General features: G+C 47.1%; 1 protein-coding gene across 2 annotated transcripts in view; it reads right to left on the reverse strand.

Annotated features, from left to right (window-relative positions):
* Positions 1-2,371: 2,371 nt before the first annotated feature.
* The window catches only part of LOC146184668 (serine/threonine-protein phosphatase 2B catalytic subunit 2-like), a 115,220-nt gene continuing 92,607 nt past the window's right edge, over positions 2,372-24,984 (reverse strand). The window contains exons 10-12 of one of the 2 annotated variants that reach the window (XM_084609442.1): positions 17,593-17,677; positions 13,125-13,222; positions 2,372-5,739 (exon numbers count right to left, since the gene is read on the reverse strand). In XM_084609442.1, the coding sequence (XP_084465568.1) occupies positions 5,573-5,739; positions 13,125-13,222; positions 17,593-17,677 (350 nt within the window). In that variant the 3' untranslated portion in view covers positions 2,372-5,572. The remainder of the gene's footprint in view (positions 5,740-13,124; positions 13,223-17,592; positions 17,678-24,984) is intronic. The other variant, XM_084609443.1, reaches the window with a different exon arrangement.

The raw sequence follows: 24,984 nt of genomic DNA on the forward strand, positions 1-24,984 counted from the left end.
AGACTAGCGATCAAAAATTAAAATGCTAGACTAGATCAAGGCACTAGCACTGTTAGGAAATGCGCAGAAAATGCAGATACAAGACTAGATTATTATGGAGTCATTACTGAAGCAATTAATGACTAAAATGAAACTTATAAAATTATGAGGAATGATCCTTCGCAGATAAAATTTAATATCACAAAAGGTTGAAGCGTAGTGCAGAACCAGTGAAGCAAAGCACATAAGCATGTAGCGCCAATTCTCAGCAGATGAGAGAGATGTGTGACACGACTACGAGAAGTGGCCAATGCGCTTGCAGATACTATATCTGATCTGTAAGGCCTGAAATGTGTTTCCTTACGAATGGACCACATCGCAGCCACTGATGCCTGCAGACTCCCTAACACCTCTGCTACTTGCGTAGGTTGATTGCGGCAGCAAGGTATACGTGCTCGGAGCTGACGCTGCCTTTACGAGAGTGGCCGGATATAATCTAGGTTTCTTTCGTCCCAGTTATTTTTGCCAAAATATTTCACACACACACCACGTTCAAAATAAGGGTACACGACGAATTGGGGAAGGGTCCAAATGAAGCCAAAACTGCAGAGATTCCTGTAATTAGGGCATTTCAGAAATAGGAAGTAATTCGATGAAATAAATTCGTCACCATTTGGGTACAAACTCAGATCCTCTGTACCAAACGGGCACGCGACAGGCCACGAAGGGTCGTTGGAACCGAGCGTTACAGGGGCACTTAATGAACGTGCTGTGGTGCGTACTGATGTAATAATTTTGTCGAATATTCTGTCGAATATTCTCAAAAAAACATTCACCCCCAGTGTCAAATTTTTTTACACGCTATGCCCTCCGCGCAGTACCCTTATGGAAAAAACGCCGCGGGACGGAATGCGGCCGTAGTTGCCGTACGGTGATAACAGTCGAAAGGTTAAGCAAAAACATTTTCTTTCTTTATTCGGTTCCTTTCTACAGTGAAAGTGGAGCAGGAGCTAAAGGCACAAGGTCTTTAGCTCCCGCGCAATGAAAAGGCGGTATTGAAGGAGCTTTAGGACTGCTCTTAAAGGGCCCATGAAAAGATATTTACTAGAATTATAAAATGCAAACTAGCAATAGGTACCATACCAGTTCTCGCTGTAAAGCAAAATTTTTAAGCTAGCTTCATTACCACCGAACATGAGGGTAATAAAAAATGCTCCTCCTCTCCCCTACAACTCAACCCCATGCCAAAGCGCAAGAAAAAAAAAGAAGTCATGATGGCACACCACCACCCCACTCTGCTCGCCTAATTGGGAGCATTCAATGAGCAGGCACATCCAGCACCCCACTGTCAGTGGGGAGGCTTGCACACGGTGAAGTCCTCAAATCGGCTGCGAGCGGTCATCAGGACCAAGTTTTAAAAATTTGAAAATTATTGGCTCCACATAAAGCTTTCAAATATGACTTGAATACTTACAAAAAACCCCCTATGAATTGCCTGCATTAGAAATTTTTTACCCCAAGTGGCATTTCAGGGCCTTTCAACAGGAAGCTTAAGCGCCCTCCTAAATTTAACAATCACTGCAACTAGATAGGCACCACGACTTTTCACATACAAGAGGTACGCAGGTTTTTTTATATATTTATGCTATTTCCCAATTTTCAGCAAATTTGTAGGTTTTCATGTCAGTATACATACTGCTTAAACAAAATACCCTGTATGTAGTTGAAATAGTCTAAATAGCTACATTTCAGTATACATCATAGCAGGATAGTGTAAATATGTAGTTATTAGCTTTTTTTAAGACCCCTCCGTCGCACCCATATCCTCCATGATCCCGAAATATCATGCCTCTGCATTTAGTCTACGATTGACTGGAGCAGCTTCAAGCAACATACTCATTTGTCCAATCTAGGCAGTCAAGCCTAGACTATTCCACATTTCACTTCTTGCTTAAACATAACAGCCCAAGTGTGGCAAGCTCCACTTTGGAACTTGAAGAGGAGGGACACCCCGAGTTGGGGTCCCCTGTTATAGGTCTTATAGGTCAGTGCACCTACAACATGCAAGCAACAAAAACTTAGGGCGCAGCTGCATCATTTGAGCACAGTCTATTCTGCAAACTAATAAAGTGCAGTGATGTAGGAAACCAGGAAATGTGTGAGAGAACTTTTAAACTGAAAACAGCTTATAACTAAAAAGAGACCAAAAAATCACTAGTTGCGTGATGACCACGAGACCCCCATAGGGTGGCACATGATTGCTAAGTAGCTGCACAGTGCAGTGTGTGAACCTTGGAGGGGCACTGGATCAAGTTCAACTGGAATATAAGCATGCGCAAGCTAAAAAAAAAAAGTCCTTTCACACAGCAGAAAGAAATACTATAGAGTGAAGTTCATAGCTCCAGTTTTTATTCAACATAAATCGGTCATTTTTACAACAGATACAATTTTCTTGTGTGTGTTTGTGTACAACTATTGCACAACAGATGGGTTATTAAATGCCCGCATAAGCGCACCTCTGTCTTCTGCACTGCTGAAAACAATGAGGACATCGCTCCTGAGGGAATTCGATAAGACAGTTCGCCAGAGAGCAAGAGAGCTTTCGGAATATCAAGAAAAGATTTTTTTTTTCTTTAAACATGAATGTGCGTATTTCTTCAAACGCGTAGAGCAGAACATTTTTTTCCATCAGCAAGAGTACCCATGCCACGCCCCTCCACTCAACGCAGCCTAGCTTGCAGACAGCCTTGCACAGATTATCCGTTGCCATGCACAGCAACCAATGTTTTGGCATAAACTTCCAGGCTCTATAGTTAAGGTGCCCACAATAGGTTTTTAGTCCAGGACAGCGCTAGTCTTGATTACTTCCTGCCACTGAAATCATTACATTTTGAGTCCCAGAGTTCACGACTGACTTTTGCACCAGAATGTTCTGTCCAGAAGAAGCCACAAGTTTTGTTTTTTGTCAACAGGATGCATGTCTTCTTTTTTATTGCATAAGGCTTTCAGCAACTTTTTCACATTCCACAACTTTGAACAGTTTTTTTTTGTTTTTTTTTTCCACTCTTCAACAGCTTTTATCGACAAGACCCTGAAAACAGGTAACAATTAAAAGACCTCAGTACTCAAAGGAGCATATACGCCTTGTCCTCAAGCTCAGCCTCACAGCTATAAGAGCAAATAATGCCCGAAAAATTCTGCCCAAGCCATTGTGAAGTCACATAGCGCCAGCTTCAAAAGTGCCTTTTCCTTGGCACCTCATCCTTCTCCAGTATCAAGGGGAATGGTTAAATGGCACAAAAGTTCTTTCAAAACAATAGAACAATGAACTGCTAAAAGGCATCTTGAGCTCAAAGCCAGGCAAACAGACAAAGGAACATGAGATATGAGACTAGCATCACATATTCCTCTGCTCGGTTCCATGCTTCAAATGGGAGCTCCAAGGTCATGAACCACCATGACCAGCTATGAGCTGTTCCTGCCATATGTTTATTTCCAGCAACATTGCAGACGTTCGTGAATAGAAAACAAACTTCAGTAAATGAGGCAAAGAGCTGTCTCAAGTCTCCCTTTAGGTTTTCAATCAGGAAAACCAACACCCAGACAGCACATGGCTCATACGGTCTGCGTGTTGCTTACTGTGCTTGCATGCACTGCACTCTGGATTCCCAGGACTTGAAGCACATCCTGAGAACCTGGGGCAAAGGTGAGTGCAGGCCACATCGGTGCCTTTAAGGCAACCTCCCGCAGCAATGGCAGCAGTGGAGGGGTGAGGCAGGGAGGAGGCTGAAGTGGAGACGCATTGAACGAGGCAAGAGTTCCGCGCCTTAAAGTCGGCCCTCTGATGTTGCAAAGAACAGGCAGAAGAGAGGCAGGTTAGCGACAGAAGGAAAAGCCGCATCACAAAACCGAAATAGACTTTATCAGGGAGTGGAAGGTCAAGGAGAGGGCAGGGAAGAAAAAAAATATATAAAAGCAAAGAGAAGCATTTGCACGTGCAGTATGTATAATATGTATATGAATATTATATGTATTATATATATATATTAGCTCTTTCACAAATTGCCACCAGCCATCGGGAATGGACGCGCATGAGAAATCAAACAGTACTCCATGTGGTGGAGACCTGTATATATATACATATACACATATTCATATATATACACAAGAATATATATATTTATATATGTATATATACATATATATAGACACATATACAGGGATGTGTGAAAGAAAAGAAAAAGGAAACGGGGGGGCATGCCCAAGACGTGAAAAAGACAAGGAGAAAAACAAGAAAGCAAGGGAGAGAAAGAGAGAGAGATAGACGTTGCACGGCAATTTCCCGATGTGAAAATTGCATCGTAGCCCAGCGACCCCTGTGTCAGGCCTGTTTTTTTTTTTTCCTTTTTTTTTTTACTCTTATGTACACTCGTGTATGTATAGAGTTGCCCTCGTGTTTCGCCAGGTGTGCACACCCTTCTCCCTCCAACCACATCATTGACTGCAGGGTGAGCGGACCGGCCCACACACACACTCCCAGCCTTACTTAAACCCACTGACCATGCTTTACCGAGCATTGAGGTGCACAGCAGTAGTGGCCATCGCTACTACCAAGGGATGCAGCACAGGACTGCTGCATGAGAGCTCAGCCCTCTTGATGACACGACGAACTGGGATTCCCCACCCAGTAACCCCCCTCCCCTCAATTGGCGGCTGCATTCCGTTTCTTTTTTTCCACTGAACACACACACACACACACGCGCACAATTTGCAAGGTGTTGAACACGAGAGCGGTCACAGCATAGAGGGGGAAGAGGAAAGCAGCAGCAAAACAGAAGCCCCCTGCTATAAACACAAAAGGTATGACGTGTAAAAGAAAGGATACACAATCACGCAGTGCAGAGCAGCAGCATTTCCGCATCCCATTATGTGTGCATGCGCTGCCCATGTGACGCTGCCAACCGGGCACAGAAGAACGAGTCAGAAAGCAGCTGACCAGAACAACAGCGACAACAAAGGGCAGAAAAGAACAGCAGTGTCTGCCCCCACACACATCAGTGCTTTGCGGAGCATCGTGAGGGCACTCGGAACTTGCGCTCCAGAGAAACAGGAAGAAGGGAGAGAGTGGGCAGATAGACGTTCGCAGCTGCCTGTGATCACTCACTGGCTGATAATAAGTTAGCAGAAGAAAATAAAAATGCACAAGAGCAACAGTGGGGAAGAAGTGAACCAGACTAACGAAAAATAAAACTGGCGGTGACGCCATACACTGAGAAATGTCATGGCAGAAAAGGAGATGTGCGTCCGTCAAAAAAATAATAAAAGAGCAGAAGGAAGACGGAGAGGTGGGAGCCACCCGCCTGCCCGCCCACCCTCCTAGGAAAGAAGAGCCACACGGCAGCAAGCAGTCTCCTCGTCGCACATGCAGCACACACTCCGCGCTGTGGCATCATCAGCGCACAACAAGGGATGATGAGATGGGAAGTGGGAGGAGCGAGGCACTTAACGAGGAAGGAGGAAACCGAGGACGACGAGAAAGGAACTGGGCCGACGGCAGGAGGAGGGGGAGAGCGGCGGGAAGGGGAGACCCCCTTCAGGAGCCGGCAGAGTTACTGCCGCCATGCTCCTCCTGCGGCGATGAGGGTCCGCCATGTGGCAGAGGTGCATCCTTGCGCGGTGGCATGCGCTCATTGATCTTGTCTAGGCCCTTGGCCTCCTCGAAGCTGGTGATCTTGTGGTGTGGCGAGAAGCCTGCCAGTGCTGCACCAAGAAGCGATCATCACAAATTAAAAACATGAACTGGCTGAACACCACCCCAAAGCAGCACTGCTCCACTGAGTTGCATGCTTGTATCATGGCTAAGGAATCACAATGAGCTGGTATGACAGACTCAACAATGCTGCAGTAAATTCTCAAAAAGAACACTGGCACAGCGCAATAGACAGCTGATAAAACAGTACAGTTCACAAAATGAAAACCCACCATGGAAGACTTAATACGAAAGTGCTGGCAACAGGAAGACCTCACAATGTGCCCACTTCCGTGTTCCTCTATCATTCTTTTCGTCTCCAGTACACTCAGTTGCTTATAGTATTTTGACAGCATAGAGTGTACACTATAAAATTCAGTTACAGTGCTACAGAAGCAATGGTCCTTGCCAAGTACAATAAAAAAAAAAAAAAAAAACCCACGGGAGACAGTAGAAATAGTCTCTAGCTTTGCCTAACAATCTCCAACGGTCCTTGCCCATAATTAAAGGAGTATAGACACGTACATTTTCTGTTCCGGTATTTTTGCTTTAATCGATCCACAGTGGTCCAAAACAGAGGGACTGCGACCCAAAAAGCCCCAGCACAGATCAATTAATTTGTTATCAGTGCATTTATCAGGGCCAGTTTCGGTTTCGATCTCTCCGGACACAAGCGCGCGATGACGTCAAAGATACGAGAACGCCACACGAGCGCTCCCTACTGGCAAGGTTGGTGATCGCGTAAACACAAAATCTGATGACGCATTCGGGTCGCGTTTTTCATCTGCTTGTTGTCACACGTGCACAAAAATATCGTCATCGAGCAGCGCTTCAGCGTAGCATAATTAGTACTGCGACGTTGTTTTGCCCAGTAGCGTGGATGTTACTAACATTGCCGGGCACTTTAATCCCGACCCGCTCGCCTGCGACTCATGCGACGAAGCAGGAATCAGCAGCAGCCACGAAAGCTTGGTGGGCTGACGCGCAGGAAATGTCAACTGGTAGGAATGTTGAACAAAGGAACCGTGAAGATGCTGCTTTATCAGTCCGGTTGGCCAACGCTGTGAGCCAAGCTGTTCTAAAAAAATGTTTTAGTAATGATGCGATCAGCCACCGTAACCCGTAAGCTCTCCCAATGGCTCCCGTGCTCACGCCTGTTCACGCGCCGATTGGTCCCGACGCGGCAGGCCTGCGTGCCGTCGTCCAAGCATGTGGCACCATCTGGTGCAGTTAAGGCAATCTGGGTGCGTAAAGCCGTGGCCGCCGCGATCGGCTCCCAAGTCATAGCTGCCTCAGCATCGGCTATCGGTAATCTAGCTATCGCAGATCGCTGTTCAAAGGACTATCAGTCACGATTAAATTGCGAGGATTATTCGGCCAATACGGAGGTCCTGGTAGAAATATTTACAGTGATACAAGCGAACTTTTTTTTTTCCGACAGCTGCTGCCCGGTGCGACGCACCTGATGTCAGCTAGCTCCGCTGCTGAAGGCGTCGCGCAAAGCAAGAAATTATTTTACGAGATGGGCTTGCCAGTAAAGCGGCGCTAAACTCCGACGTTTTTTACAGTGTTAGCTCGTTCCGAAGCGCCTTTCGCTGGCGCTTCGATGTGAAACCAGCTAGGGTTATAGACGTCTAGGGTAGGCGGGGAGCGGCGCAGTATGTCCCCGGCGCGCTATCGACAGGCACCGCTGCCGTAAGCCCTGCACTTGTGCAGGCATGCTGTTGGGGCCTGAGTTTAGCAGGCAGTCTCCATACGTACACCAGTCAGGTAATTGTAACATGCACCAACGAAGAAGCCATCAAGTAAAGCGAGCAGAAGCGGAGTTCTTTCTCAGGGCACGGTCGGAAGCGGCGGCGGCGCTGTTCGAGTCCGGCCATGTGTCGTCACTGCTCTTTGCTTTGCCGACTCCACGTCACAGTTGTTTAATGACGTCATGTTGTTTACCTATGTATACGTTTTCGTCAGAGATGTCGATGCCAATGGGTTTTGAAAAACGGAGTACTTGCCTGGCTTGTTTTTAAAATCAAATTAAAATATATTCGCGGAAGCGTGCGAGGTTGGGATTGCTTGGGGAGCATCTCTGTATAACCGGGAAAGCAATCGTATTCCTTCCGACGATTCAAAAAATGGTGTCTATACTCCTTTAACAAAGTGCTACTACCGTATAAACCGGAATATAAGTCGAGATTTTTTCTTAAAAGCAAGCTAAGGTTGCCCCTCGTCTTATATAGCAGTCTTTAGCAGAATGTGAGTCACAGTCTGGCAACGACTAGCGTGCCTGCACGCGAACGGACAGCCGAAGCCGTATCGACATCCAAACGTGGTTGCTTGCATTTTTGTTTTCAGTCACTGGCGTGTTAGTCTTCACGTGTGCTGTTTCGTTCTACCACGTGCGTTAGCAATAGCGGCACGTGGAGGCAGTTTACTGCGGCTTTCAAGAAGAAAATTATAGAGTTCGCCGAAGCGAATGGCAACATGGCTGCTCAGTGCCAGTTTGGCGTCTCAGAAAAGAGCGTGCGGTATTGGCGCGGACAAAAAGGTGAGCTGTTCACGTGCAGACCGAGCAAAATGTCCTTTCGTGGATGTCGTGCAGTGCACCCACAACTTGAGGACGCACTTGCGGACTTTGTGCGGCAGCTTCGTGTGCGCTCACTACCCGTAACTGTGGATTCGATTCGCTGCAAAGCTCTGGAGCTCGCGCGTGAAGCCGGACTGCATCGAGAAGAGTTCAGCGCACCGAAGTCATGGGTGCGCCGTTTCATGAGGCGCAAGGGATTTTCCCTCCGCCGGCGCACATCAATATGTCAGAAGCTGCCCGAGGAGTTCGCTGATAAGCTCGTCAGCTTCCAGCGGTTTGTAATTCGGCTTCGAGAAGAGCACGGCTACATGCTGGGGCAAATTGCAAACGCCGACAAGACCCCAGTGTGGTTCGACATGCCTTCGTCTACAACGGTCAACGAACGCGGCGCCAAAGAGGTGAAACTTCTGTCGACAGGAAGTAAGCACTCGCGCTTCACTGTCATGCTTGCATGCTCAGCTGATGGCAGAAAGCTGCCGCCTTTTGTGATTTTCAAAAGGAAGACCATGCCAAAGGAAGCTTTCCCGTCAGGTGTTGTGGTGCGCGTTAATGAAAAAGGCTACATGGACGAGGCCATGATGGTTGATTGGATCCGTGTGGTGTGGAATCGCCGGCCCGGTGCACTGCTGAGTCGTCGGAGCATGCTGGTTCTGGACGCATTTCGCGGTCACCTGACCGAATCAGTAAAGCGTGCGCTCAGAGAAGCTAGGACGGACCTCGTTGCCATTCCTGGTGAAATGACGTCCACCCTTCAGCCACTCGACGTCATACTCAACAAGCCATTTAAGGACAGAGTGCGGCAGGAATACAATGGGTGGATGTCTGGCGTCAATCCGAAAACGCCGACAGGCCGCCTGCGAAGGCCTCCGCTTGCGACCGTCTGCAGCTGGGTGTTGTCGGCCTGGTCTTCTTTGCCAGATGCTATGGTCCAGAAAGCGTTCAAGAAGTGCTGCTTAAGCAACAAGCTTGACGGAACTAAGGACGACGCACTGTGGGAGACGGCGAGCGACAAAGAGTCATCTTCTGACGACGCTGCTGAAATTTCGGAGTGAGACCGTAGCTCCGCTGTGCAGGGACGCAGCCGATGTTTTAAATAAATGCGTTTCGGCAATTTTTGGTTGTTTTCTTTTTTTTTTTTTTCTTTTTTTCACTTCAAGGTAAGGGGGTCGACCTATATTCCCACTCGACCTATACACGGTTTATACGGTAAATAGAGGGTGTCTAGCAAACAAATATTTTCAAAATCCCCGACTTTTCCAGGTTTCCCCGATTATTTCAGGTGAAATTGCAGGGTGCAGGCTCTCATTGTTTTCTTTGGGTTTTCCCCCTTGCACATCGCTCAAGAAGCTTCTTGAGGTGCTCATAAATTGGTCGCAACGCATTGCATACATGACTAGGAAGGCTGTAGCGGTGCCTTGGGGCTGGCTCTCCTTTGGCATTCGCAGCATTTTGCCAGCACCAGGAACTTGAACCTGTTGAGCAAAGGCTGTGATCCGACTCCTGATCACTTATGTCACATGATAATAGGTAGCCATCACTGCTTTTGCCACTTCCTCTATGTTGCCACTGTGGGACTTGAGTGCCCAGCCATAGTATGAACTTAGCTTGTTGACAAGATCACCAGTTAGTCTTCCTTTACCACCAAGTGGTTGTGAGCCTGACCCTTTTTGTTTTGACAGCAGATTGCGGAGAGCTGTCCCCATCCGCTTTTGCACAAGATTAATGCAATCTTTGGTGACCTCAATGTAGCCATACACTTAGTCATCTTTCAGAGTGAGGAAGGACCGGCTGTCGCCGTCTGACAGCACCGTTGTGTATCTGAGGTTGTGCTTCTGGAGTGATCTTCTGAATAGGATAAGGGCTGCTTCTACTTCCATAGCCCAGCCCCACCCCATAGTATGAACTTAGCTTGTTGACCAGATCACCAGTTAGTCTTCCTTTACCACCAAGTGATTGTGAGCCTGACACTTTTTGTTTTGACAGCAGATTGCGGAGAGTTGTCCCCATCCGCTTTTGCACAAGATTAATGCAATCTTCTTTGGTGACCTCAATGTAACCATACACTTCGTCATCTTTCAATGAGGAAGGACCAGCTGTCGCTGTCTGACAGCACCGTTGTGTATCTGAGGTTGTGCTTCTGAAGTGATCTTCTGAATAGGATTAGGGCTGCTTCTACTTCCATAGCCCAACCCCCCGCCCATAGTATGAACTTAGCTTGTTGACCAGATCACCAGTTAGTCTTCCTTTACCACCAAGTGATTGTGAGCCTGACCCTTTTTGTTTTGACAGCAGATTGCGGAGAGTTGTCCCCATCCGCTTTTGCACAAGATTAATGCAATCTTCTTTGGTGACCTCAATGTAACCATACACTTCATCTTTCAGTGAGGAAGGACCGGCTGTCGCCGTCTGACAGCACCGTTGTGTATCTGAGGTTGTGCTTCTGGAGTGACCTTCTGAATAGGGTTAGGGCTGCTTCTACTTCCATCTCACCAGCTTTTTTATCAGTATTTTTCTGGCAGACGTGGCTTGCTCTCCATTCTTGGTATGTGGGGTCGTACATTTTTTTTATCAGTATTTTTCTGGCAGACGTGGCTTGCTCTCCATTCTTGGTATGTGGGGTCGTCCATTTCCGGTCCCGCTCACAACCTGCACAAAAATTACTCACCACAACGTAGTCAAGGACAAGCCCCGTAAAAAGCTCAATGACAGTGCAGACTCCGATGTGGGAAGAATGCCCAAGTCATCCAAGTCCGTAGGACATGGCTACTTTGCCAGGATTGTCAACGTTGAGTTCATCATACAGCTTCCGGACTAACTCTGCACGTTCAACGGTCACTTTCTCTGCTGCATGCACCGCGGCAGGCGTCGGCTTTTCTTTTGCATAGCTCTGCCACATTTTCGTGTGCAGACCATGATGGGAAATATTCACCGCGGCAAAGATGTTGAATGCAGCCCGCCGGTTGCCGGTACTTTGCATAGTGTGCGCAGCCAGAATGTTCACAGTAAAAGGAGTTACACTTCGTTTTCCGTCCACACGCAGCGAACTCCATGACGATGCCTTGTCGCCGCAGTTGACACACATCAAGAAAAGCTTGACAGAGAGGCTGTATTCTCGATCACCTAGACCTGATTTTCAAACTCCCGCTGCACGTTTTACACTTTGCGCCATCAAGAAGGCTGTCAATAGACTCTATGCAAACCACGGCGAAGCTAGTCTCAAGCGAACAGACCACGGCATCGCTGGCGGCGAAGTCTGTTTTACATTTCTTTGCTGGCGTTGAATCCAACTCCCGCAGTTTGGCGTCGGCTTTTCTTTTTTCATTTGCCAGATCGGAAGGCGTCAGAAGCGTTGTATTGTGACGAACGCAGCCGACAAAGTCCGAACTGTGCTCGCTTGACGGGCCCGCTAGGCCTAGCTGATCCGCAGGTTCGCCGACACGGTCACTGGACGCAGGAATTTTCTCGTTTTTGGCGTCTCGCAACACCAAGGCACCTTTCTTAGCATTGCAGATCGATGACCTTTTCCTTTTTCTGCTGTATTTATGACGCGCCGCAAACTTTTTCTATTGGCGTAGACATGTTCGAGGCTGACAGCACTAGACAAGATGGCGTCTAAGGGCACGGCTCCGACTGCCCCGACGCGAACAGCGAATCACGGGGTCCCTTTTTGTCATGTGCACCAAAGCAACGAATAGGAACATGTGCTGTGGCTTTTTTTCTTTTGCTTGTTTTTATCGAACCAATGAGCGAAACAATACGCAGGAGTGCGAAATTTGACTCTTTCTAAAGAGACCAAGATCGGTGTGAGCGTGGCCGTGGAACGGAAGCTATACTTTTTTGAAAATGCGCTATTTTAGTGAAAACATCAGCTTGAAATGAGCCAGCCGACTTGTCATAAACTGATAATACGCCTCAAATATTGACAAGAGAGATGAGAAGCTTGGTGGAATCAAAGAATGATAGTTGTAGATTCTAATAATTCAGTTTTCTAAAAATTGATTTTTGGGTGAGTTTTCCGCCTTCAAGACCTGTGTCCCCCCTTAAGGATTTCACGCTTCGACAAGTTTGCATTCAGGCTGGAACTGAGAAGCTTCTCGGCTTCGACAAGCGACCTTCTGCGTAGCCTGCAGTTCCTAGAGTTCCACAAGGTGATGCACCTTGAAGTCTTCAGCACAAGGCAAAAAGAAGTGGAGCTATACAGGAACTGCAAGCTGTGCTACGCGGAAGAAAAAACTGAGCAGAAAGCCAATGTCTTCTGCGAAACATGTGTGGCCAATCAGTGCTTCACAGCTTCGAGAAACTGCTTTGCCCGTTGGCATGATACACACTGTACCTAATGTATTCTTGTACACCTCGGTAAGTACTGTACGTACAAGGCTGAAATATAGTGACACATTGTACCGATTCTTTGTGAAGACGATGCATATCCAGAAATTTTTTGTTTTGTATGTATGATGAAAAATTGACATTTTTCTACAATTTTTTTTGTGTTGCAAATTTTGTGGGTAATTTTTTTTTTCTCGAACTTCCTGCAATAAGCATGCTCATTGAAACAGATACCAATAAAAAGAAAAATTCCTCCTCAAAACAATGATACAATACACTTGAGTATCGAGCATTCGCTTTTAAAGAAAAAAATACCTTTACTGTACTACCCAAACGCTACTACTTTTACCGCAAGCAGAAAAGAGTTACGCAACCTTACCAGTGTTTTGCAACTGCCTTCTCAACCACTGCACCACTAATAGTGATCAATAAGCACCTTCCTACATGTGTGGCACAAACAGTAGCTGCAAACAAGCGCACAGGTCTTACCATTGCGCAGAGAGGTTTTGCCTCCTGAGAGGGCTCCCAATGGCAGAGTCCCAGTCGGTGTGAGTCCTTTAAGCTGAAGAACGCTTTCGCTTTCTTCCCTGCAAGCACAAAAAATAAAAACAGCCATCAGCACATGTACCACGCTTCTCCGCGGCTAATGAAATCAGTCTAGCGCCCAGCCACGATATGACAAAGTGACCCTTGCCCTATTATCCTAGGGTACGCTCCTGCTTCAAGCACCATTTAAGGGAATGTTTCCCTAAATCCGAAGACAGCTTTACATTCCTTCAAAACGCTCTCTCCCATGAAGGAACATGATGCAAAAAAGAATCACATTCGCAGAACTTATCCGCACGCTTCCCAGTCAGCCTTAATCAGTTATGCTGAAGTTTGCAGCCATGCAGAGTTGCGTTTGTGAAATACTATTACGGTTGATACTGGATACAGTTAAACCATTATATAACGTACCATGTAGAAAACTGATGTGGATGTATTTGAAAACTCCAAGTAACGAACATGTTGCAGCAGCGGACCTTTACGTACCAAAACCACAGTGCTGGCTGTGTCTTAGCTAGTGCTGAATTACTGGAAGTTCGGCAGAATCCCGCAAGTTTCACGACGATAAAACACGACGCGAGAGGAACGTCTACAATCATAACAAGCAACTTCATGCAGTTGATATGACGCGGCATGTCTAGGTGGCAAATGCAGCAGTCTCTGCTGCTTCCACCTTTCAAACATGCTCAGATCATCCGAGCTCATATCAGTAAAAAATAACGAGACAAGAAAAAAAAAAAAAGACACGGGGCAAGCTGCGTATGCCCATCGCCGCCACGCGGTTTCTTGCAATATTCTGGCGCTGACAGCTATCGCGCAGTGGTAGGGAGAACAGCGGAGAGCTCCTGCAATGCGAGAAAAGTCTTTACTGGGGGGAGAAGCGACGGGGGAGCGGGCACATGCGTGATACGTGAAGACGCAGGCGCCTCCTCACCTAGCGGCAGCACGACCGTACACATTCTCCCCCTAGCCTGGCAATGGGAGCCTCCCCCCCCCCTTTCCCTACCACTGTGGAAGACTCGGTGGAGGCAGCTGCTGCAGTCACGCTGAACCCTCAGCGTGATCGCAAAATGTTCCACAGCTTCTACAAATTCGAGTAATGGGGATATACTGTGAACACCATCAAGGTGGTTCCCTTACATTCAATTCTTAATCAGATTTCCATTCTGCAATGCCATTTTGAGTCTTCGTGCAAAAACTGCATACAAAAAAAAAATAAAAGATCACGGGCATGTTACAATTTCATTATAACCAGGTTTAACTGTATATCTATTATTGCTTATATTGACTTCTCATAATATCCCCTTCAAAATACTCTGCAAAAGTATTGTTGTGCTGTTCTGCTGTTCACGTTTAGCAAATTCCCATTTAGCAGAACTTTCGGCATACTAAAGTGCACGTAACGCCCCTACACTGCCAATGCACTGTGACGCAAGCTTCACGGCATCTACAGAAATTATTTTTAGTTAATCCTTCCTTTCACTGCCACTCCAGAGATACCTTGAGAGGTCTCACATGCACATCCCCTACTACTCTCGAGTATACCCACGTTGCCTCTTGTGGGGATTCACAATCCCCTGTCTCCATTACAACAACCGCGCGTAGTTAACACACATAATTGCACGCAGTGCTACGGAGGTTGGCAGTGGAGAGGGCACACTGGCCACCCCCACTGCCTCCCAGTCATCCACAATGACGCTGCCGCTGGCTTCCCTCTTTCCTCTCGAAGTAACCTGGAGACCTCCTCTCCCGTTGCGAGTCGAGGAGCGCGTCTGTCGCAACTGGGGCCAGATCCAGCGACGGTTCCGTTCGGGAACTGGTTCCTTTCGCCGCTCCTAATCGTTTACTGCGTCACGTCCGGTGTGATCCCCAAAACTTCCAGAGGCGGCTACGCGTTTTTCACCTATGTCACGGGGCGGGGCCACCGCTCCGAAAGGAACAGTTTTGTCGGCCGGCGCAGGAACCGCGACGAGTTGGTTCGCTTCGAGAGGGAACTGCTCTGCGCTCGCTGTGGTGCCTCATGGCCGTAGTCGAGCGATGGTGCGCGCCGGAGCTGCTCGAGTACGGCCGTGGTATCTTTTTTTTGTTTGTGTTTGGGCAGCACTTTGCGGTTTTAGTAAACTAACGCACTAAAAAAAAAAAGAAAAAAGAAAAAAAAAAAACGAGACTACGCTTTCTACATGTCTGAGGAGGTTTTGCGGCAACACTGGCTAAGACTGTGCGCCGATCGCGAAGGGAAGAGGAGACGAAGGGGTAGGCCAGGCTGCCATGAGAACAGAGGGTGCTCTACGCGCTTCGATCGCTACTTTGCAATCGGGAGTTCTGGGTCAACAGCAGTGCGACCATTTGAATCTGGCAGTCATAGAGACAAATAATTCGCGTCCGTAACTAAGCGAGCTGGGTTTTTGCCCCCTTCTACATCAGTGGAAAGGGAGCAGACGGTGGCTGACTGGATCGAGTGTGGTCGGATTTCCTTTGTCATCGACTGCGTCCTACATTGACAGCTATTCACGGAAAGTTCGCACACACTCGCGACACTTGAGCGGCCGATAAGGCTACGGACGCTGCCCTGCTACATAGGCAGGCGCGCACGCACCTGCGCAGTGCCGGTATCAAGCAGCTCGTTCGTACTCGCAACGGCGGCAGCAACTCCTCGGTCATAGAGCTAGCGTGATTCGGACTGCGTACTACGGGCGTTGTAGACCTCGGTCTTAGGATATTTGCCATTCTGTGTGAAAGACAGAACTTGCAAAAAATTCACAGCTAGCGAGGGACGCCGCTGCGCGTGCGACACCATCTAGCGGCGAAAAAGGTACTCATGAGCCAAGAAAATTGCTCGGCAGTTGATAACAGGAAGTTTCCAAGAATATTTCAGTCTATTATTCACTAGTTTGCACTACTATGTAATTAGATTCATTTCGTGCTTAACACCACTTCGGCACAAGTATTTGGTACCAGAAAAAGCCACATGCTCATAGTGGACACTCCTACGATCTGGCGCCATCACTGATTAGCAGCAGTCTTTCCAGTCCTCCCCGCGAAGTGGCGCCCACTGTCTTGCTGATGTCAAATTGGCGTCATCTTGAAAGAGAACAGTTCCCAAAAGGAACCTCCGCTGGATGCAGCCCCTGACTCTGGGCTCTTCGGCGGTTGAGCGCACACGTGCGCAGTTCACGATTTCCACCGAGGAGACAACCGCCGTCAATCACCCACTCACCGCAATGAGATGTGAGCGCGAAGCCGCGCCAGGTGAGCAGACTCCTCCTCTCACCTCCTTGCGCGTGCTTCCCCATTAGGTGGTTTTTATTTCACCCCCGTACGTGGCGTTCGCCCGCTACACGATGGTTGCTCTTAAGTGCTATTCTCTTGCCATGTACTCGAGCATAATAAAGACTGTTCGAGTACGTAACTGTGTTTGTCTCCTCTGGCCCGAACCCGCCGCAGTGGCAACTTCTCGCACCGTGGGTTGGGGGTCTCAGCTCCGTCTGCTAGGGCTGGCACGTCGGGGCTAGAAGGAGACTGTAGCGTCTAGCCCCCCCGTAGCGCATTCTTGCGAGAATAACCCCCATACTCTACACTTCCGATATTACTCATGCAAAAAGAGGTATTGCAGGAAAATATTGTGGGCATTTTGTGACACCTATGGAGAAACTACGTAAACTCGCAGAATTGTAGGGTGGGTAAATTTTGAACAACAGATAGAGCAGGTGTTTCCAGATCCACTTTATCATCATCAATGTGTCACATCACTGCATCAGTGGCACAGCCATGACAAGTAAGTGTGCCAGTTGAGTCCATGCTTTGATAGACGAATATATTCAGAAACTGCTGATGAATTCAGACTCAGATAAAAGTGATAATGATGAAACAGCCCAAATGGCTTGTCAAGCAAAGACAGCGACAAAGAGCACCTGCCACCCGAGAATCCAAGAAAGAAAACTCGCTGAGTGGAACGAAAATGCTACATGTCCTGCGGAGCATCGTAGTGTATTACTAGCATAAAATCTCCATTAACTAACAAGCACAAAAAAAAGTACCTACTTTCCTCTCCCTCACACTCCTCCCTCCCCAGCTTTTCTCCTTCGGAAGCAAAAGCGTATTTAAATCTCTGCCAGTGATGATCGCGCTGCCCAGACGAAGACAAGTTCACTTGTCAAAACGTTTGCTCGACTTTCAAACTGAGGCTCCCAGCCCTCTACCCTTGTTCAGTGTTCTTTCATATTGCGTAGCCATCTTCTTTCTCTCGTTCTACCCAGCATGCAGTGGCTGACGCACAAAAACTGCAATAATTCAATAAGCAATGTCCATCTGTACCCCAACAAAACCCAACCATAGGTGCAAAAAAGTGGCTGTATCTTGCACTGGAATGGCAGATATGTGCCCCCCCCCCCCCATACTGCATAAAACTCACCTCAGCACAGAGAAGACGCGGGCCATCTTGCCAATAGCTCGGATTTTATTTCTAATAACTTCTTTTCGAGCGCTCGCTGCACCACCTAGACAGAGAGGTGGAAGGGGAAAAAGGAAAGAGCAGCCATCAGATGATGGCCACCACAGCAACCATCTTTCTAAACAGGGGACACATGCCTCCTACGACAGACAGCACTACACCTCTGGAGGAACAAGCTGTGTGGCACAACCACAGCAAACAGCTGGTGGCAAATAACGGGGCCTGTACACTCCATAAGTAGCAAAAAGGGGCTGGCACAGTTTCTACACAAGAATACTATGGTTGCAAAGCAAAAGCACTCTGGCTTTCCGGCCTAGCTGAACAACAGACTTGTATTACGAGAAAATTTGGAATGCTGGACACTAAACTGCGAGACTGCACATCAGGTGAATCATGCACCTTATGATGCCGCTATTTGGAAGCCAACCTAGAGGCATGACCATAGGCACTAATCCTACACTGTCAAGAGGGGAAGCACAGAAAAATAGCAACCAGATATAGCGAAACTCCATTGCTGCGCTATCTCGTGGTGGCGCACCAGTTCGAGATTGGCCCATGCGTGTCCAAGGTATCATGCAAGTGTGTACTAGCTGGCATCTTCGCGCAAGTTGCTCTTCATCCAGGAATCTTCCGTGGCACGCGCTGTTGAATTGGAGTAACAAGACACTTGTCATGGCCTTTGCCGAGCGGGCACGATACACTTTTGAGCAAGCATAAATTGAATGGCAAATGGTATTTAAACAGAGGCTCTCTTTTTGGAGTCTGTTCCCAGACGAACTGTTCTTGTGGAACGGGAAAGTGGTGCCTCTCACTTTGGGAAGCATCACATGCATTTGACAGTGGATTATTTAAGACCAGGGAATGGGCTCAGCAAAAGCCAACAGCAGTGAATGCCATATTTCACGAGAAAAACAGACAATTGTTTTCAAAGATGGAAGACAAAATTAACGCCCACTCAGCGGGCATCTAGCTTAAGATTCCTAGAGGAACAGCTATTTGCGCAAAGGTGCTGCTAGCACATATCAGGTCCACGCGCTCCTTGAATCTCAAACCAGGCATGCCATCACGAGATGGCGCAGTAGTGCCGTTCTGCCTGTTCCAGCCCGTGGAGCCGCATACCGGGCCCCAGTAGTACATGAAAACTCTCGTATGAGGTGGTCCCACCACTTTCCCTCTTGGAAGCACAATGAAGAACTGGAGTATAGCAATTCTATTCAAGCCTTCGAGCCTTATCTACAACCCACTGTGAGCTTTCAGCAGAACGGCCATTCAAATGAAAACACAAATAGCCCAAAACACAAATAGCCCTTGCTGTCAAACGAAACAGTTTTATTAGCCTGACAGAGGTAGGAACTTGCACAAGAACTGCTCCAAAATGATCAGTACCAGCCAGAACTGCTAACAAAGGGCTACTATATTTCAATATTGGTAGTTGCAATGCACACAACAAACTGAGACCCACAGTGAATGCCGTTCACTAAGGTCTTGACCCTTGAAACTATTGAACTGTGCAGCAGCCCAGGTTTATCTACTGTTTTGTTGAACCAACACTGTTAAGTAGGATTGCCCCATAAAGGTTTCCACATAGCTTGCTGCTCCTAGAGGCACACCTAGGCAATGGAGGGGGACTGGCGTGGCAGTGCGCTCATTTTTAGAATGCAGGAATGAAGCCCAGGTGCACGAAGAGAGCTTTCTCCAGAAGTTGGGCAGCCTGAAGCTCACACACAATACTGAACAGATCTTTCAGCAGAATGACAGCATCAGTCAAGAGCCAGCATGCACATCAGACTGTGTGTTGTCTTAACATCTGCTGTACCACAACACAACCGAATCCTTTGTTTCCATTCCACAAAAATCAAAATTATGCACTGAATGTGCTCATAAATTATGCCTTATCCTGGACTGTTCCTTTAGGGGTCGATGCCAACACTTTGGCCAATGGTCTGCGCTTCAGGCACATCAAGGGACCCGTGCACCCAAGGCACAAATGGGAGTGTTTTAAGGGCCTTGCTCCCTCCCTGCATACCAAAACAAGCGGAGTGCCACCCTGGACTGGGCTTTATACGAAAGACATCTCATGCCCACTGGCTAACAAAGGCACCACAGCCAAGCGGGGAGGTCTCAACAACAGCAGCAGCTTCACACTCGTGCACGCTCTGCGCGAGCACTGCAGCCCAACCACGACGAGGACACACTACTACTGCCAGACCACCACCAGACAAGGACGAGACGAGACAGACACACAAAGCTAGACAAAACAAAAAAATGTGCACTTACGTGTCATGGTTATTTGGGGTTATTGCGCAATGGAGGGAGGGGGCAGGGCAAAACATAAGATGAAAAGAAAAACAAACAAAAACCAGAGTCAGAAATGAAAAAATGCACGCTCCATTCACATGTTAAAAGAAGTTACCACCTACGCACACAAACAAAATTAGGTTGAGAAAAAACATAGGGCAAAACTTGCTTGGCCATGGCAAAAAAGCTCCACAGGTGCACAACCTTTCCCACCTAACGCAAAGAGCTCTGTCAACGTGCTGCAGAAGCCACATGAAAGAACTCACAACTGCGATGATGAGAAATGCACGTTTTAACCAGCCTTGGGTTTGCACAAAACTGGAGAAATAGCTACAACTTCTCTGTGAAAAAATCTGAATGCACCTGACATTTGGGAGAACTACACTTCTGACACAGGGCTCCAGTGTATGCAAGAGCAACATCAACACCTTGAAACTGCACATATGGCTTATGCATCCACAACCCCCAAGAAACTCTGCACTCTCAAACAGGAGTTGCATTTGCATACACTGAGAACTGTGACACTTTTTTTTTTCTTTGGAAAGCAGCAGGGGGGGGGGGGGGGGGTCTATCATACGAATTTTTACGTGACACACCCTCTATAGTAGAGCAAGAAAAAAAAAACTCCTGGTGATGCCATGGCTCCAAGGATGCTGTCTGGCAGATAAGTGGCCACTTACCCAGATACGACTATTGTTTTGCAATTACGAAACACACTTCTGTTGCTCTGAGACATCCTAGATTGTGTATCCATAGCGATTTTATCACTGCGTTAGCATGTCACCATGGCCAGCCGCTCAATAAATTCGTTTATATATTAAAGACACCCTTGCTATAAACAAAAAAAAAAAAAGAAAAAGGAAAATGAAGTAGTCAGTGGAAATGGTACTGCAGTTTGACTTCACAATGTCTTAGTTAACTGAAGCAGGGTTTTACTGCAACAGCCTATACCAACAGGTATGGTGGGATACACTGCACGCCAATTCCAAAGGCCATACTGCACCAAAGCTGCGTTCATCCCAAGCGTCAAGCACATTCACAGTACAGTTTCACAAAGGCAAGCCTGGCTGCCTTTTAGATTTGTTCAACAACAGTTACTTCCCTTTAGTTACCAATCCTCAAGTGAATGCTCCCAGCCAAAGGTTAAGTGCACGTGACATCCTGCCCCCATGAGGTTCCCCTGCACAATGCTTTAGGCCTTTGAAAGGGCTCTCGCACACACTGTTAAACATCTCTGCATGTACTACCTGGTAGCGCAGCTGTAGTAGAGTTTGTACAGCTGAAAGCTGAAACTTTCTGCTGAGATGCCAGGCTATACTGGTGCAATGCAAGCTAAAACCAGAGTTAGAAAGTGCAACGCCCCAGCAAAGTAAAATGCAAATAAGAATAAAAACATGCATTAATTTGTAATGGCATAAGCCTAAGAGCTCTTCACAATGCCTGCACACCTATCAATGATTATCAAAGACATCATAGCACTCGACGAAGCTCGGGTATTGTCAAACAAATGTACCTGCTTGCAGGGTCCGTGGCTTGTCATCTCGACAACACTAACGCGCTCGCAAGGGCACAGCTTTTTGAATCACCTTGTACTCTCCCCCACACCCCTTATGCACCTACTCTGTAGAGTATGCAAATGGTCATCTGAGAATCCAAATCAAACGAGAGAGTGACTACATAACTTGTGAAATTAAGGGCTGCAGCTGCTGTAACAAAATGATGCCCTAAATAGTTTGGCTGCAGCTACTCTACTGCAATTAAGTAACACCATGTGACACCTCTGCCTGCTCTCAAATAGCATGAATTCTTTCATTAGGTCAACATCTTATTAGCACTTGTGGCTCACACAACCATTCAAATAAGTCAGCGTCAGGAGACACCAGACAAGAAGTTTGAACTGCGCCAAAGTTTTCCAAAGCAAAATAAAGTTTCACACTAAAATAATGCAGAGATAAGTACCACAGCTGTATCGTAACAGGCACAACACACACCACGGTTAGAGCTGCACACTGCACTAACCTTTTGCTTGGCAACAGATGAAAAGCGATGTATGGAAAAGCACTGTGTCAAATGCACTTAGCTAAAAGCCACATGACAACAATTAATTTAACCACAAACACTTTTCAGAAGTGTCATTAATTAGCATCTGCTAGTTCACAAGAAACCCCCACCAATGCAAATGCTGCTGCTAGCATCTCCAATTAAACAATTGCCATCTCTCATTGGCCGCTTCGAATCATATGTCCGGCGCCGTACAAACAGCACAACTAGGCAAAAGGCTTAGACAGAATGCACGAGTGCTCGTCCAGTGCTGCAGCTCCTGTCCTCTCCAAGGAGACTTATGACTTCACAACACTGCTAACCCCCTCCACACTTGTGCTAAATATCACTACATCTACATTCAGCATACAGAAACACTTCAAAATTTCATGAGCAAAGCCAAATTGCATGCAGAGAAGCAAAAAATAAAAAATAAAGATCAATTCACAAATAATGAAGTACACAGTATCTGCATTTCCTGCCTTAAGGTGCACGACACATGGTTCAGTCATTCCCTCATTTTCCATACAAAACTCTGAGCCTTAGGAACCATCGTGCCGGAAGCAAGCAGAGAAATTGGCGATTCACAGCAGGAGCTTAGTTAGGTAAACGTGCTATCAACGCAAACCAAGCTGTCTGCACGGGTAGTGCAACCCTGCAACAGACTGAGAATCGGCTTGACACCCAGAAATCGCCACGAGCTTTGACAAAAGCGGTGTAGAAAACCAGCCCACTGCTCATTCCGTTGGCAAAATAAGCTCGCACTTGGGTGACTACGGCCCACCGCCACAGGCACTCACTCCATTCAGAGCAGCAAGCAATAAGCAGCAGAGCAGCACTTAGGTCGCCAGTCATGAGAAGCATTTCTCCCGTGGAAAAGAACAGAGCAGACATGAGAGAAGAAGCCAAGACACAACCAGTGCCCGCAAAAAGTTCAGCGAAAATGGGGGGAATAGGGAGGAGGGGCAGGGGGACACCCCGGGCCTCCCAGCGAAGCATGCCTCAGCCCCAGGACAGAGTCCAGAGACCGCAACACAATGCAGAAAAGAAAATACCACATCAATGCGATTGTATTCCAGGCACCACACACTGCCACCTCAAGTTCCCCCTTTTTTCCCCTTCTCCATCCAGCACCCTGGAAGGTGTGCACAGGACGCTTCCTTGATGTCGCTGCTGTCATTTCTCACCGATCCAGTTCGCTGCTCAAAACAAAGACGCTGCTCCTCATTCTGCCACTTTCATTTCAATGAGAATTTATTGCAAACAAAAAAAAACAAAAAAACAGCCACGTTATAAGCTTTTCAAGCGCTCCAGAGAACATCTAAAAGCTGAGCCTCTCGTTATATATAACATTTCATGACCCCAATCGCAGGACCCTTTAGCAGCTGCCTAACAACATGCTTCCCACTCATTGTAAAGGAGTATAGACGCTAATTTTCATTTTGAGTGTTTCTTCCAAATGTCATGGCATTTGCCACGTCCTACATACACATTATATATGAATTTGTTCCTGAAGTTTTCGTTTCAGTTTCATCCATCAAACAATAACCATTTAGAACGTCCTTAAATAGCAGCCAATTCTGCATGAGGGAGAAGTACAATGTTTTGTAATTCAAAGTACATCTTCAATCTACTGGCAGGAAAGCCTACTGGTATCAAATTCCTCTCAAAAGACATTCAGGTGATCCTATGGCTTGCAAGCACTTGCACACCTTCCTTACTGACCTCACCTAAGCCATCTACTATCCATGCTTCACTACATCTGCATTTCGTGCTAACAAATCATGCTCAAAGCTGTCCTACCATTTAACCTTAGCAGCACCCCATTCCAATCTCATTTAACCCATCATAAATTACCCATTAATAAAGAAGAAAAACGAAATGGTGCACAACTACCACCACTCAACACACAACTGTGCAAGAAAAAGAAAAAAGAAAGCTACAAAGACCAACTGAAAAATCAATTTACAGATTGAGAGAAGGCAGCCCAGCTGGTCGCACGAAAATTTAAATGCACATTTCAGATAAGGCTTTTAAAAAAACTTAAGCACAAGGTGTGCTTAGACTGACCCTTTCTTTTCGTGAATAGCCTTTACAACAACTTTACTAGGCTTCCTTCAAGTAAAAAATAAAAGAGCAGAGGCCTTCCTAAGGCAGTGGAAGTTTTGCAAAGGTGTCTACAATCGCATCAACATGGCAGCAAGAGAAAAAAGGGGGCAGGGGACAAAGGCACGTTCCTGCTTCTACGGCACACACAAGGGCGTGCACAAAGGGTTTACTCACTATCCTCCTGAGATTCGGTTCCCGAGGACAGACCTAGGGACAGTAAATAGGCGGCTAGAGGTAGAATGCACACCGGGGTCTTAGCACAGACCAACGCCACCACACCACAAGAACAAGTGAACGGTACAGCGAGAGAGAGAAAGGCACCCCGGCGGCCTTTCCCCTATGTTGCGGAATTCTGAAAAAGTTTTTATACTCCCACACATCACCCCATTCATGCACTTTGAGATGCACACAAGAAAAAAGCCATTCGACACGAAATTGGGAACTCTCAAATTCACAAAAAAAAAAGTAAAAAAAGAGAACTAGGACAATGAAAAAGTAAGAAAAATACAAAAAGAGGGCTAAAAGAGACAATGAAGCACAACTTGCACAGCAAACTTGGGTACAGTTGCTGACTGATTTTTCGAACTCAGCGGGACACCCATAGCAGGTTCGAGTAACCAAGCATAAACAAATCCATGAACTTCGGGGAGGGGGGAGGGGGGGGAAGGGAAGCTGTAAAAACTGGAAACTTCACTTCTTCCCATGTTCAGTTTACCAGCAATACTATCGCATCATACTTGAGCCAGAGTTGTGCTTTCCATCGTGTCTGCACTATCTTGCGTCACCTTATGCCATACCAGACCCCATGACAAGGTCGTGACGAATGCACCACAATGCACACCCTCCATGAACAAACCAATTCCACGTGCAACAATGGTCGCAAAGGCAACCAGCGAGCGTCACCCC

This window comes from Amblyomma maculatum, chromosome 7 (genome assembly GCF_055883805.1).
Source record: "Amblyomma maculatum isolate TAMU_Amacu chromosome 7, ASM5588380v1, whole genome shotgun sequence".
NCBI classification, from domain to species: Eukaryota; Metazoa; Arthropoda; class Arachnida; order Ixodida; family Ixodidae; genus Amblyomma; species Amblyomma maculatum.